This window comes from Apodemus sylvaticus, chromosome 5, assembly GCF_947179515.1.
Source record: "Apodemus sylvaticus chromosome 5, mApoSyl1.1, whole genome shotgun sequence".
Taxonomy (NCBI): domain Eukaryota; kingdom Metazoa; phylum Chordata; class Mammalia; order Rodentia; family Muridae; genus Apodemus; species Apodemus sylvaticus.
The window spans coordinates 8,234,151-8,246,930 of NC_067476.1; the positions used below are offsets into that span (position 1 = coordinate 8,234,151).

Below are 12,780 nucleotides of genomic sequence, written 5' to 3' on the forward strand. Positions count from 1 at the left end.
AGAATTTATGTAACCATGGGTGTTTAATTATTTATTTAGAAAATGATTAACAGTAGTCAAAAGATCTGATTAATGTAATTTTAGAAAATAAAAGACTGGGTTCTCTCTGACCAGATGGAGGAGAGAGAGAGAGAGAGAGAGAGAGAGAGAGAGAGAGAGAGAGCGAGCACCTGAACTGACAGCGGTTACACACCACTGACTTAATCAGCATCGCTCCCACTCACCCCTTTCTCAGGACCCTCCTCACACTGAGCCTGGACCTTGGCACCCAGGGATGCTTGTGCATTGCGCCTGTGAGCCTGATACTGGTATATGAGAGAAAAGAGGGAGAAAGAGAGCAGGGGTGAGGCTGTGTCACGTGGCAGGTATGGAGGATGGGACAGGGGTAACCAAGTCATAAAGCAGTAGACATTGGTACTGGCTGATGACGGCATGTTCTCCATCCCACCAGTGCGAACTCACTGACTCAGAGATATCCCTGGGAGACCAGTACTCTAATCGGTGCCTTTTCACAGATGAGAAGACAAGACATTGAGTGACTTGAGTCCATGCCCTTGTCCTGGGCTGCCATCTTCTCTGTCGTTGTAGCTGCTCTATTTTGGCCAGCCATGTACGCACTGGTCAGCTAAGGAAAGAGCCTAGCTCAGCTCCTGGCTGTGTCCCAGGGGCCACCTGCTTGTTCAGCTAAGGTTGGAAACCACCTGGCAGCCTACAGGACGCCTGCCTCTGGCCTGCCTGCACTTCCAGGACAGCAAGGTCTCCTTTGCTACCAGAAACACAGCCATGTGGTGGTGGATTGGGGGTGGGGGAATGGACAAGACCCTGTCCTCAGAGTAGCATAGAGCAGTTTCCTATGGGGGCCTGAAGACCTTCTGCCAACAGCTGAGGCAGAGAGGGAAGAGGCAGAGGGTCAGGAGCAAGGCAGAAGGCTATGCTAGCCTTTTAAGCCTTTACAGGGCTGTAGAGGGGGCCCAATTAGGAAGTGCTTCCATGGCTGGGGTGCAGTGGTGCCCACTGTAAGCACAGCATTTGGAAGGGTGGATCCCTGGAGTTTGACAGACAGCCTGACCAGTTGGTTAGTAAGCCCCAGATTCAATGAGAGACCCGGCTTAAAAAAAAAAAAAAAGGCTCAGTGGGTAAAGCACTTGTCATAAAGGTGTGAAGATCTGATTTTGGATCTCAAGAACACACACATAGAAGCTGGTCAGACAGTGTGAGTGCCTTTGAAATCCCAGCATCCTGTGGGTTTGGAAGGAAAGACGAGATTAATTCCCATAGGGGTGCTTGTTATAGAAAATACTAGAAATGTCTATCAGAAACATTGACAGTTCTTAGCTCTGAGTAGAAACTTGTGAGTTAATTTTAACATAAAAGTTACTAGCTGGGTGAAGTTGACATGGTGTATGTCATCCTGACACAGAGGCCGAGGAGGCAGGAGGATCAGGAGTCCTCTGCCAGCCTGGGCTGCATAGCAGGATCTGTCTCAGAGTATACATAGGTTTCGTTAGCTTTCTCGTGCTTTCTAACTTCCCTTTACATTGCAATGTGCACTTTGAACAGAAACACTGAATCGGTTGAGCTTTCCTTGTCTTGGCCCATCCCTTTTACAACCCCACCTAGGATGCCAGGATGGGCCAGGTGCCTCACGCTGGGGAGACCAGCCGGATCCTCCCACATAGCCCATTTCTCCCAGACCTTTAAGAGATGCGAGTTGTTCCCCAGATGCCCATAAACGCCTCATAACTGTGAAGCATGGTCAGAGGCAAGACTGCTAACGCAGCATCCTGTTTATTTAGGGGCAGGGCCAAGGCAGCCTTTGTGTAGGGGAAGCCTCCCCTGACTCCCAGCAGTCTGTGGGATGAAGCCAGGCTCCCCAGGGATCCTCCACTCAGCGTAGAAGAGAGAGGTGGGCAGAGAGGACCCGTGGGGTACAGAGGCTTGCAGAGGCACGCAGGGTTTAAGGGAAATCTCACCCATTCCTTAGCAATCATGATTTCAGGCCGAAGAGCATAGGCTGCAGGGCCAAGGCGAAAACCAGGGTAAGGGCAGGGCTAACATCCTGACACCCAAACAGTGTCTCAGGTAGGTGCTGCTCTGAGCCCAGCTGGGCCAAGGGTGCCTCCCCCTCTGCCTCTGCCTAGGGGAACCCGACATCAAAAGCTGAGCCATGACTCTGGCTTGGGTGACTTTGTTTTCTCCTTTGCTCCATGGTCTGGAAGATAATCAGAGTTTCCCAAATGTCTACTGGCAGCGTTCCCTCCACCCTGACCTCCAGCCGAGGTCAGGGCCTGAGTAGTCTGTAGGGACTGGGGATGCCATTCTGATTTACAGTGAGCTGTAACAGCCCTTCGCTTTGTAGATGACTGGCTAGTCCTAGGGATGCTGACACAGCAAGGCCAGCTGAGAGGTCAGGAAGGACAAAGTGGGTCCCCCTCTCCCCCCAGGCTCCTCCAGTGTCCTAGGATACTCCCGTGATGCAAAGTGGAATGTGTATTCTGCAGCTATCGGTATTGGGCTCACAGCCTCTTGCAGGAAGGAGGCTCTGCCCCACTGTTACCATAGCCCCTCATCAGACCCAGCAGCCTCCTGCACCACAACACCCTTGCTCAAGACAAGAGCCCTGCCAGGATAGCGTGTCTGCTTCACAGCCCCACCCAAGCCACGGGTCAGACCAAGGCTGGTCCCTTCCTCCTCCCTGCCCCTTTCCATATTGGAGTCTCTCTGAGACCCTCTGCCTTTACTAAACTGTACACATGTCAGTCCCTGTTCCTCTGCTTCCAGGGCAGGGGCTTAGGTCATGGTGACTCAACAACCCAGCATCCCAATTGTCTGCAGGAAGGTGGGCTTGCATCTGCTCCCCTTCTGTGCCCTGACTGATGGTGGAGATCCACCCCGCTCTGGGGAGAGGTGCCCTAGGCTTGGGGGTTGATTTTGTGTGATGAGCTGGGTGCTTTGGATTCCTCTCTAAACTCGGTGGACTCTGGGGTCTGGATGCCAAGCCTGGAGGGCCAGAGATTTAGGGCTTGAAACAGAGACCTTGGTCCTCACAGCCTCATGTGCCTGTTTATGTCCCAGTTTCAGACGTTTGAGCTGCAGCCTGCCTGGCTCTTAATGGAAGCAATGTCTTCTCCACCATCCTAGGGGGCATTCGGCTCCTGCTCCGCCAGCCGGCTCTTGCCTTTCTACCCTTCAGACTGGGAGAGAGGCAAGAGAGGGACTGGGGCCAGTGTTGGGGAAGGGCTTTTAGGAACTTTCTGAAAGTCCTGTCTGTCATTGCTGCTGATTTTTTTTTTTTTCCCGAGACAGGGTTTCTCTGTGTAGCCCTGGCTGTCCTGGAACTCACTCTGTAGACCAGGCTGGCCTCAAACTCAGACATCCGCCTGCCTCTGCCTCCCAGAGTGCTGGGATTACAGGCGTGCGCCACCACCACCCGGCTTTCTGCTGATATCTTTCTTATGCATGTTGGGCTCATGTATGGAGCCAGGGTTCTGACAGGGGCCACCCATAGAGCTTGGAACTGACTCCTGAAGCCTAAGATGGGATCAGAGCAGAGTGGCCAGTAGGGGACAGCATCTGCTCCCCCTCCCTCAACCCCAAGACAGAGTTTCTCTGTGTAACACTGGCTATCCTGGCTGTGTAGAGCAGGCTGGCTTTGAACTCACAGAGATCCACTTGTCCCTGCTTCCCAAGTGCTGGAATTAAAGGCATGTGCCACCATGCCCAGCCCATCTTCCCTGTCTGAGTCTCTTATAAAGTGCTGCTTGTAAAGTTCAGCACTCTCTTATCTTTGCATCAGAGGCTTGAGCAAAGGCCTGGGGACAGCCCAGGGTAGAAAGAGCAGCTGGCAGATAGCGTACAAGGAGGTGACTCGGGTGGGAACAAGGGGACAATTTGGAGCCAGGACAGGGAGCCACAGGATGCTTGGAGATCAATGAGAGGGAACTGGGCCTCCAGCAGGGCAAGCAGAGGATACTGAGCTGCCCACGCCCAAGCAAGCAGATGCAGTGCCCAGCTCGGGACCCACTGGCCAGGCAGGCGGCAGCTGGGAGTTCTATGTAAACTCACACTGGACCTGAAGCCCCTGAGCCCACACATCCCAGACAGCCACAGAAGCAGGTTCCAGATCACCGTGGAGCTCAGCAGAACTCCACGAATTCTCCTGAGTTAGCTTCCTGGGGCTTCCACAGCAGATACTCTGGATTTGGGGGAGCTGTAGGAAATGGGTGGGGCACCTCTGTTTGGAGAGCCACCTATCAGATGGTGGCCTGACTGAAGGTAAAATTGGGGGAACATACAAGGAGAGGACAGTCTGGGAAGAGTGGCCCCAGTACGGAGTCTTTCAGGCTTTCTTTGAGGGCTCCTTTCTTTATCCCATCTTTGGAGTGTCTGTCAACACAGGAAGCAAGCAGGCAGAGGCAGCTGTGAAGTCGCTTTACTGTGGGCTTGTATACCATCAGCCACCCTCGGTGACCAGCTCCCACCTGAGTCCGTCCTCACAAGGGACAGTGGATACAAACAAAATAGTTCTCTAGAAAACAAGGTTTCCACCCCTCCCCGCCCTTTGTCCTACCCCTCCCCCAGACAGTGAGTTCCTCTGTCTTCAGGCCTCCTTGGGGGCCTGGGGTCTGGTGAGTGCAAAAAGAAAAAAAAAAAAAGATACAAAAGAGAATCAAGTCAGCGACTAGAGTTGTAGGCAACTGGAGTTCCAGGCTGGCTGGCTGGTGGTGGCAGCCAGGAACAGGCGCTGGGGTGTGCGCAAGAGGTTGTGTGTGTGTGTGTGTGTGTGTCAGGACTTGTGGGTGTTGGAATGAGCAGCGTTTGTCCCCAGTCCCTGTCTCACCGCCAGCAAAAAAAAAAAAAAAAAAAAAAAAAAGGACGAGGGGGAGGGGGAGGAGAAGGGAAAAGAGGGGAGAAGAGGAAGAGGAGGAACAAGAAAGAAGAAGAACAAGAAGAAGAAGAAAGAAGAAGAAAAGAAAGCAAAGAAAGAAACATGGGAAAATGGAAAAATGATAGAGACATTAGGTCATAAAAAACTGAAAATCGCAGTCCGCCGGGCCAGGGCTCCACAGCGCCCCCGGTGGCCGGCGCGGGCAGTGCCGGGCGGGGCTGGTGAGCGCGGGCGGAGCAGGAAGGGCGGGAGGACTCTGCGAGTAGCACCTGGGAGCAGCTCAGCCGCACCCATGTCGCCGCCGGGCCCGGGACCCCCGGACCCTTAGGACGGGCTCAGCAGGCCAGACAGGCGGCCAGACAGAGCAGCAGCAGGCATCCGAGCAGGGTGTCGGGGCGCGGGACGGTGCCTGGCGCGCGGTCACAGTCCGGGCCAGCGTCGTCGGCGAGGTCACAGCGGGGCTGCTCGCAGCGTATGCCGGTGTAGCCGGGCGGGCAGGCGCAGCGCTGGTTCTGCTGGCAGGTGCCGCCGTTCTGGCAGAGCAGCTGGTCATCGTCGCACACATTGGCTGCGGGACGGAGGGGACAGTTGAGGCAGTTGTGGAGAAGGACTGAGCTTCTGCAATAAGGAGCTGGGACACCCCCTCCGGGGGGCAGTACTTAGGATGCACACCGTGAGAAACATCTCTGCAAGGTGGGACCTGGCCCCTGCCTGTCCCCCGCCAATGACCCCCACTCTTTCCCGTTCCTCCCCTCAGTGGCGCGGCTTTCCCGAAGCAACTGCTGTCCACCCCCGGAGTTTTGAATATTCTACTGCGGGTACCTGGAGCGCTCTGCAGCCTATGTTCCTCGGATCTCACCAAGCCTTCATTTCTTAAGTGCAAACTCCAGCGCTCTTAGCCAACTTTAGTCAGCTCCCCTTCAATCCCTAGCTCCTCTCCTTCCTGGCTCCCACTTGCCACGGACCCCGTCCACTGAAGACCCGGCAATGTCCACTCGACCTTCGCCCCCCACCCCCGCAGCACACACAGTTTGAACTCTTGTCTGTGGTTGCACCAGAGGTCTCACTGCAGCCACGCGCCCAAAGCCCACCCCTAACAGCAGCAGGCCCATGTAGGCGCTTCCCACCATGTTGGACCACGCCCCCAGCGTAAAGGATCTGCCTCCAGGGGCGGGTCTACTCACGATAGCATCCTTGGCGCCAATAGTGTGTGGGAAGGCAGTCGTCGCACTTGGGCCCCACCGCGCCCTCCCTGCACTCGCAGAAGCCTGTCTCGTTGCATCGGTCGTGCACAGAGCCGATCTGGTTACAGTTACATTCTGGGGGAGAACAAGAGGGGGATGTGCAGCCACAGTGGCCTGTGACCCTACAAATGGGTCCTGCCCCAGGCCCAGCCAACAGCCGTTCTCCTCAGCTGGGTCTCTTGTACTCCCTGGCGGTGCTCCCCACAAGGCTGGTCTGTACTGAGGACTGCGGGTGCATTCGCATAGCAAGGGAAGGCGCTGTATAGTTTTTCCTCTCCTGGAATCCAGCACTCTTTCTAGTTCCACTGTGAGGGCTGAGCCAGCCCCATCTCTTTCTGGACAGCTGAAGGGAGGCTACCAATACAAAACTATGAAAGTGACAGGTGACAGGTATCTGACCAGGAGACTATATGTGTGTGTGTGTGTGTATATGTGTGTGTGTGTGTCCTTGGCGTCCAGTCCTTGAAGCCCAGTGCTTGGTCTGGGATAGAGGCACAGACAGACAAGAAGGGGGGCGGGGCACTCTAATCAGATCCATGCTCTGCCCTGTCCCTGCAGCTGGCCCTGTGTGACACTGGCAACACAATTCTGCTTGATCACTTTAGAGTTGATGGAATTATCTGAAGGCCTCAGCCATGATCCAGAGTGACAGCTCTAGCTTTGCAACTGATCAGGTGGGGATGGGAGGGTGGGGGGATGGGGGTTGGAGGGGGAGGCGGGAGGATAGGCGTGGGTCTGCCGACTGATGCCTAAGATCCGGCAACCCACAGACCTGAGACCTGGCGCCTGCCTGCTGTAACAGGCCAGAAGATGGGCAGTCCTAACTGCCCTTCTGTGCTACTGGGTATCAGTTGGGGGCTATGGGGTTGGCTTTTAGGGTCTGTCCCCTGTCCTGGCCCAAGGAATGCCATGGAGATTCTCTACAGAAAAGCCAGTGCTGGACCAGAACACTGAAGTGGGTGCCTATGACGTCTGGCTCTGAAGTTTTGAAGGACAATTTTAACAACAGAGAAGAGATAGAAACTGCTCACCTAGTCTACTGCCCAGCTTTCTGAGCCCAGAGAGGGCAAGGCATGGGCACAGCAAGCTTCAGCTGTAACTAGCACCTATGCTTCCAGTGCCTACAGTTGGGGGGGTCCCTAGTAGCGGATCAGAGCGCTTCTGTTCCCTAGAGATGCCCAGATGAAGAGGCCTCACCATGGGGTGTCTGCAGCTTCGAGGCTCACTCTGCAGAGTTTGAGGCCCACTCCTGCACCCAGTGCTTACCAATACAGACATTCTCGTCATCCAGCTCTGCAGAGCCGTTGCGATAGTAGCCCAGGCGGCAGTGCTGACAGTGCTGGCCTCGGGTGTTGTGTTTGCAGCTGACGCAGGTCACCACGTTCAGGAAGTCAATGTAGCTGCAGCGGTTAGAGTGGCCGTAGCATTCACAGTCTGGACCAGCCAAGTGGGAGAAACACCAGTGGTCAGTGAGCATTGGGGGGGGGTGAACAGGGATACAGAGAAAGGCATCCCCAAAAATACACAGGGAGGGCAGCAGGAAGCATCTTCAGGAGGAGGATCTGGAGGGGTTTCAGGTCAGGGACACTTGTGTAGCATGTGGAGAAGGCTCGCCCTGTCAGCTTTGAGTCCCCAGGAGGCCTGTGGCAGACAGTCAGGGAGGCCAGGGCATGCTAACATCCAACTGGGTCTCAGAGCAAGGAGCTGTCTGCAGGATGCTCGCATGCTGGGGTCGACTAGGAAGGAGGGCAGGGTCATGCTGCAGGCTGCATTTACGGAGGGCAGGGCAAAGGTTCCATGCTTGCTGTAGTTCCCTCAAGGGCCTATGGATGAATGGAGTCATACAGGATCCGGATATGATGGAATGGAACAGAACCTTCCTCCCATGCTGCTTTGGAAGAGGGAAACTGGCTTCTGACTCTGCACATCCCCACAGGACCCTTCTTACTAGCCCGAACCTCCCACAAGCACTGAATTGCTAGTTTCAGCAAGACTCTGGACACCTATCTCCTGGCTTCCTGTGGTCTCAGCCCAGCTTTTGAATCTGTCTGTTTAGTTTAAACCAAGGAAAGTCACCTATGAGCCATTGTGGGACCGTTTACTCTCCCTCCCACAAAGGTTTTTGGTTTTGTTTTAAGACAGGGTCTCGGGGTTGGTGGAGGGGTAGCCAGGAAGTGAGATATCATTTAAAATGTAAACGAATGGAATGAATGAATGAATGAATGAATAATAATAATAATAATAATAATAATAATAATAATAATAATAATAATAGCAATAACAGGATCTCTGGTAGCTCAGGCTGACCTTGGACTCACTAATTAGCTAATAATGACCTTGAACTTCTGGTCTTCCATCCTCTAGTTCCTGGAATTACAGTCATGCAAATCCGTACCCAGTTAATGCCGTGCTGAAACTCCAGCACAGAGTTTCTTCCTGTGTGCTAGGCGAGGTTGGTCTTTAACAACCAATCCACATATTCGACCTGCCACACATGGTTCTCAGGCTGACCTTCCAAAGGATTCTATCACCTCCCATAACTGCCTAAGTCAAGGCTCCTAGAGTAGCGGAGGTCAATCTGGAGGGTCTCTTTTCCTTCATCAGGATAGACCATCATTGTGTCCCTTCTAAGGGACTCAATACCCCCATGCCATTGCACATGAGAGCTGGCCACCCTCTGAGCAGCTGTCCCTAGCAGACTTCAGCTTCCTGTCTTGTGATGAGCAGGGTGGTGCTGACCTGGTCTCCATATGGTCAAAGGCACAGGATACCCTGGAGAAATACCTTTGTGATACATCTAGGAGAGCTGGTGGATCCATCCATGGGTCTACCTGACCCAACTCTTTGCCTTGGCCCTCCAGAGACACCAGGAAGCATCCTCAAAATGCCCCCAAAGAGCATTGCCAGTGACTCGGGTGTCCCAGATTCCATTCTAACCAAGACAAACCCCTGGGCTCCCAGGGGAGCCAGGACAGGCTATTTGTGGTAGCTGCTTCTCCTGCCATGTGCCTGCCCACTGTACCTGACTTGGCTTCTGACTCATCCCAGCTTTCAGCTCCCTTGGGGCTGGAGAGACTAAACTTAACCTTGACCCAGCTATTCTGGGAGGGTTTTCTGAACTGGTACTGACTAGCTACCTCTGTCCTGCACCGTCGTTCTCCAGTAAACTGGGGAGGAGGTGGGAGGCCTGACTCAGGCCATCTTCTTACCTTCAAATTCCTCAATGGGTATCACCTGAGGAGACCTGGGCTTGAGCTGGAAAAGTGTAGAGTCCTTGGCTTGGGAAGGGACGGCGACAGAGATAGCCACAGCTTAGAGAGATGAGAAATGAGTTCTTCTATCTGCCACAGTCCAGCCACCAGGGAAGCCATCGGTACCAAGGAAGAAGCTTCCAAGTTCCTTGGTCTGGCCCTAGGTAACCCTGTTACCTTTTCACATTTGAGGTAGGGAGAGACTACATGGCCCTCACGTGTAGAGTGTGACTCTTCTCAGAGTCCCGGGCTGAAGCACCTTGTAGCCATGACAGTGGTTACCTACTGCCTCTGGTCCCCCGAGGACACCTACACATCCTCTGGAGCAATCCCTAAGTACCCTCTCCATCCCCAACACCCTCTATCTGCTGCTAAGACATTTGCTGACACTGAGACACTGACTTCTGCTCTCTCACCCTGTCCCCAATCTCCCCTCTCTAAACCTGGCATTAAAGACTGCATCTTGGGGCTGCCGAGACGGATGATTCAGTGGTTAAGAATGCTTGTTGTTTGTAGAGAAGACATGGATTCGGTTCCCAGCACCCATGTTAGCTCATAACTGTCTGAACTCCAGTTCCAGTGCTCTTCTGATCTCCATGGCCACCAGGCACACACACAGTGCACATAGATATGTGCGTGCAAAACATACACATAAAATAAATATGTTAAGTACTTTTAAGACTGCATCTTCTTTCCTTCAGAAGACATCTTTCTGCCCTAGCTAGAATGGGTCCTTTGCTGTCCTCGGAAGTGTCATCAAGCCAAGAATACAGACACACTACCCTTCCCTGGAATCCCACCAGGGCCCAGCTCCATTCTTGCAGGTAAGCAAGCTATTGTCATAGAGAAAATAGGCTCTGTGCCTCCTCTAGGACTCTGTGGCTCTTCAGCGGGGCCAGGGCAGGAGATGACATCATCTCTAGAGGATGTGTTGATTGAGGAACCTCTAGGATGCTAAAAGAACGTCTGACCCCCCAGTTGTGCAATCATTTGCCAGTAGAGGGCGCTCAAAGCCTGGTTCACTGCTCATTCATGGGGGGGGTGAGGGGGTTAGAGGGGAGAGTATGTTGTTGATGGGGTGGGGCAAGGAAAACAGGACCAAGAACAGGTCAACTGGGGACAGCTTAGGACAACCCTTCTTTCTGAGGAGTCACGCTAGTCCAGGTACATCGACATCCATCTATGGCTACAGATGAGCCCCCGTCCTGGTGTTTCCCCACAGTGGGAGAATATGTAATTCTCTTGACCTGGTTCCCGGAGGGCTTCTACACGGCTCACACCCTCACTTAACTGGCTAGGCTGCCGAGTCTCTGCCTCATGCTTCTCTGCCACCTTCATTTACCTATGAGCCTCTCTGGCCCCATCACTGCCTAGGTATCCCATATGTGACCTACATGGTGAGGAGGGAGAAGAGGTTCCTGTAATGAAGGACACACCGAAGCCCTCAGAGATGTTAGAGTTAGAGATGTTACCTGCTGGCTTCCAATGGGGCAGAGTTGGGAGTAAGGGTAAAGGGTGGCCACAGGCCTTTCACCTCATTGCTTTGACCCTAAGTTCTGCCTCCCCACACCTTTCAGTTCTTGGGATCCCCACCATATAAGGTTGCTACTCCTACTACAGGGGAGGGTCTAAAATGGAGCTCCTGGGGTCTCAGGCCTGGCATAGGCCCTGCCCCCATACCTTCTGCACTGGAGGACACCTGGGGCCAGGAGGAGCTGTCCCCAAGGGGGGTCACAGTAGGTGGCTTGGCCTGACCTTGGGAGGAAGGAGAGAAGAAATCAAGTCATTCAAGGGATGGTGCCCCTGCCCTTCAGAGGCCCCTGTAATAAGCAGCACTACAGGCTCTGTCTACACTGGCCATGAACCAGGGTCCAAATTTACTACAGAGGCAGCATCTATACTATCGCAGCCGCAGAGGATATGCACACACTTGAAGCCTGATGAGAGGAGGCCCCCATTCTGAGGCTCTGTGGGCTTTGGATAGTTCTTCCTTCACTGGGGACTGCTTTCAAAAACCCTTCCCTGTCTATGTGGTTTCTGTTCCAGTTTAAGAGGCAGCCAGTGCAGGTCCTGTGTGTGATGCCTCAGGCTAATGCTGTGCTGGGGGACAATATCCTGACCAGGATGACAGGCACATTGAGAAAAGTTCTAGAAGGTTCCCCAGAGTGTTCTCGGATGTCTAACTAGTTCTCCTTTCTGATCACTGCCCTTCTACCTCCAGATCCTTAGCTTGAGAATCAGGGACCTCACTGTGAGTCACCAAATGTTCCACCATCAACATTCAGTTCCCAGAGCTGGACACAAGGCAAGGAGCACAGGCAGCAGTCACTTTGCCGAATTCAAATGACAGAACCGGGAGAAGATTGTGGGGTTGAGGGTCAGGGGAAGCTGATGCCTTCCCTTCTGGAAAGGGATTATTCTAGGTGGTTGATGGAGAAAGTAAAAGAAATTCTACCAGGTAAAAAATGGCAGGAGATTCCTAGCTGGGAGCCTGAAGCCTTTGACATCAGATTGACATTAATATGGTATTCAGTGAAGAGACAAGGACCCAAATCGGCAAGGGTTTAATTAGAGCCCTGGTAAAACCACCCCGAAGGCATCTTGCTTCTGAGTTTGGCTCCTCTACGCCCTTGAGGAGTTTGGGAAGGATTAGATTCTATAGTCTGGTTTTCAGGACAGCACTGCCTCCCAGACAGCATCTGGGGCTGGGGTTTCAAGGTCCATCTGGGCTGCAGCTAAAGAGGTCTGAGAACCTGGTGGAAGGCACTGGGTCCAGGAAGAGAAAGCTTCTGGCATTGTTTTGTTAAAACATGCTCAGGTGTCCTGTGTTGTGTACCAAGACTAGGCAGAGGGTCTTTTGGAACCAAGAACTCATGCAAGCTAGGCCTTAATGGTGGGATCACCTCTAAGCACCTGAGATTTCAGGACAGTATCCCTGGATGGCAGAGGGAACAGGCAGTGAATGGGGAAGCCAGCCCTGTGCTCCTGCTTGACGCTCTCTCCTCTCTCTCTCTCTCTCTCTCTCTCTCTCTCTCTCTCTCTCTCTCTCTCTCTCTCTCTCTCTCTCTCTTTCGGCTTTATCTAGGTATAATTTGCATACCATAGACACAGTAGTTTCTTCCTAAGCCTTCATCCCCTCCCCCAGTGAGACTAGGAAGATAACACTGGCCAGCCAGCCAGACGCCTGCATGTAACTGGGATCCAGACCAAAGGTATGCCAAGTAGCTCCCAGGACTCTGGGCACAGGCCACACAGGAGCTAAGGATGTCCGAGCTGCAACGATGCAGGCTGCTGCCTGTTACCTTGAAGCCACCTTCTCCCCTTAATGCTCAGCCACGCAGCTCAGGGCTCAGAATTGCAGATCTGACAGTCACTGAAAGTTTGCTGTTGCTGTCTG

General features: G+C 53.4%; 1 protein-coding gene across 9 annotated transcripts in view; it reads right to left on the reverse strand.

The window, feature by feature from the left end:
* Nucleotides 1-4,412: 4,412 nt before the first annotated feature.
* The window catches only part of Ntng2 (netrin G2), a 56,619-nt gene continuing 48,251 nt past the window's right edge, over nucleotides 4,413-12,780 (reverse strand). For 5 of the 9 annotated variants that reach the window (XM_052182007.1, XM_052182006.1, XM_052182012.1 and 2 more), the window contains 5 exons: nucleotides 11,064-11,138; nucleotides 9,342-9,443; nucleotides 7,399-7,566; nucleotides 6,073-6,207; nucleotides 4,413-5,456 (listed from right to left, as the gene is read on the reverse strand). In XM_052182007.1, the coding sequence (XP_052037967.1) occupies nucleotides 5,224-5,456; nucleotides 6,073-6,207; nucleotides 7,399-7,566; nucleotides 9,342-9,443; nucleotides 11,064-11,138 (713 nt within the window). In that variant the 3' untranslated portion in view covers nucleotides 4,413-5,223. The remainder of the gene's footprint in view (nucleotides 5,457-6,072; nucleotides 6,208-7,398; nucleotides 7,567-9,341; nucleotides 9,444-11,063; nucleotides 11,139-12,780) is intronic. The other 4 variants (XM_052182013.1, XM_052182014.1, XM_052182010.1 and 1 more) reach the window with 3 other exon arrangements.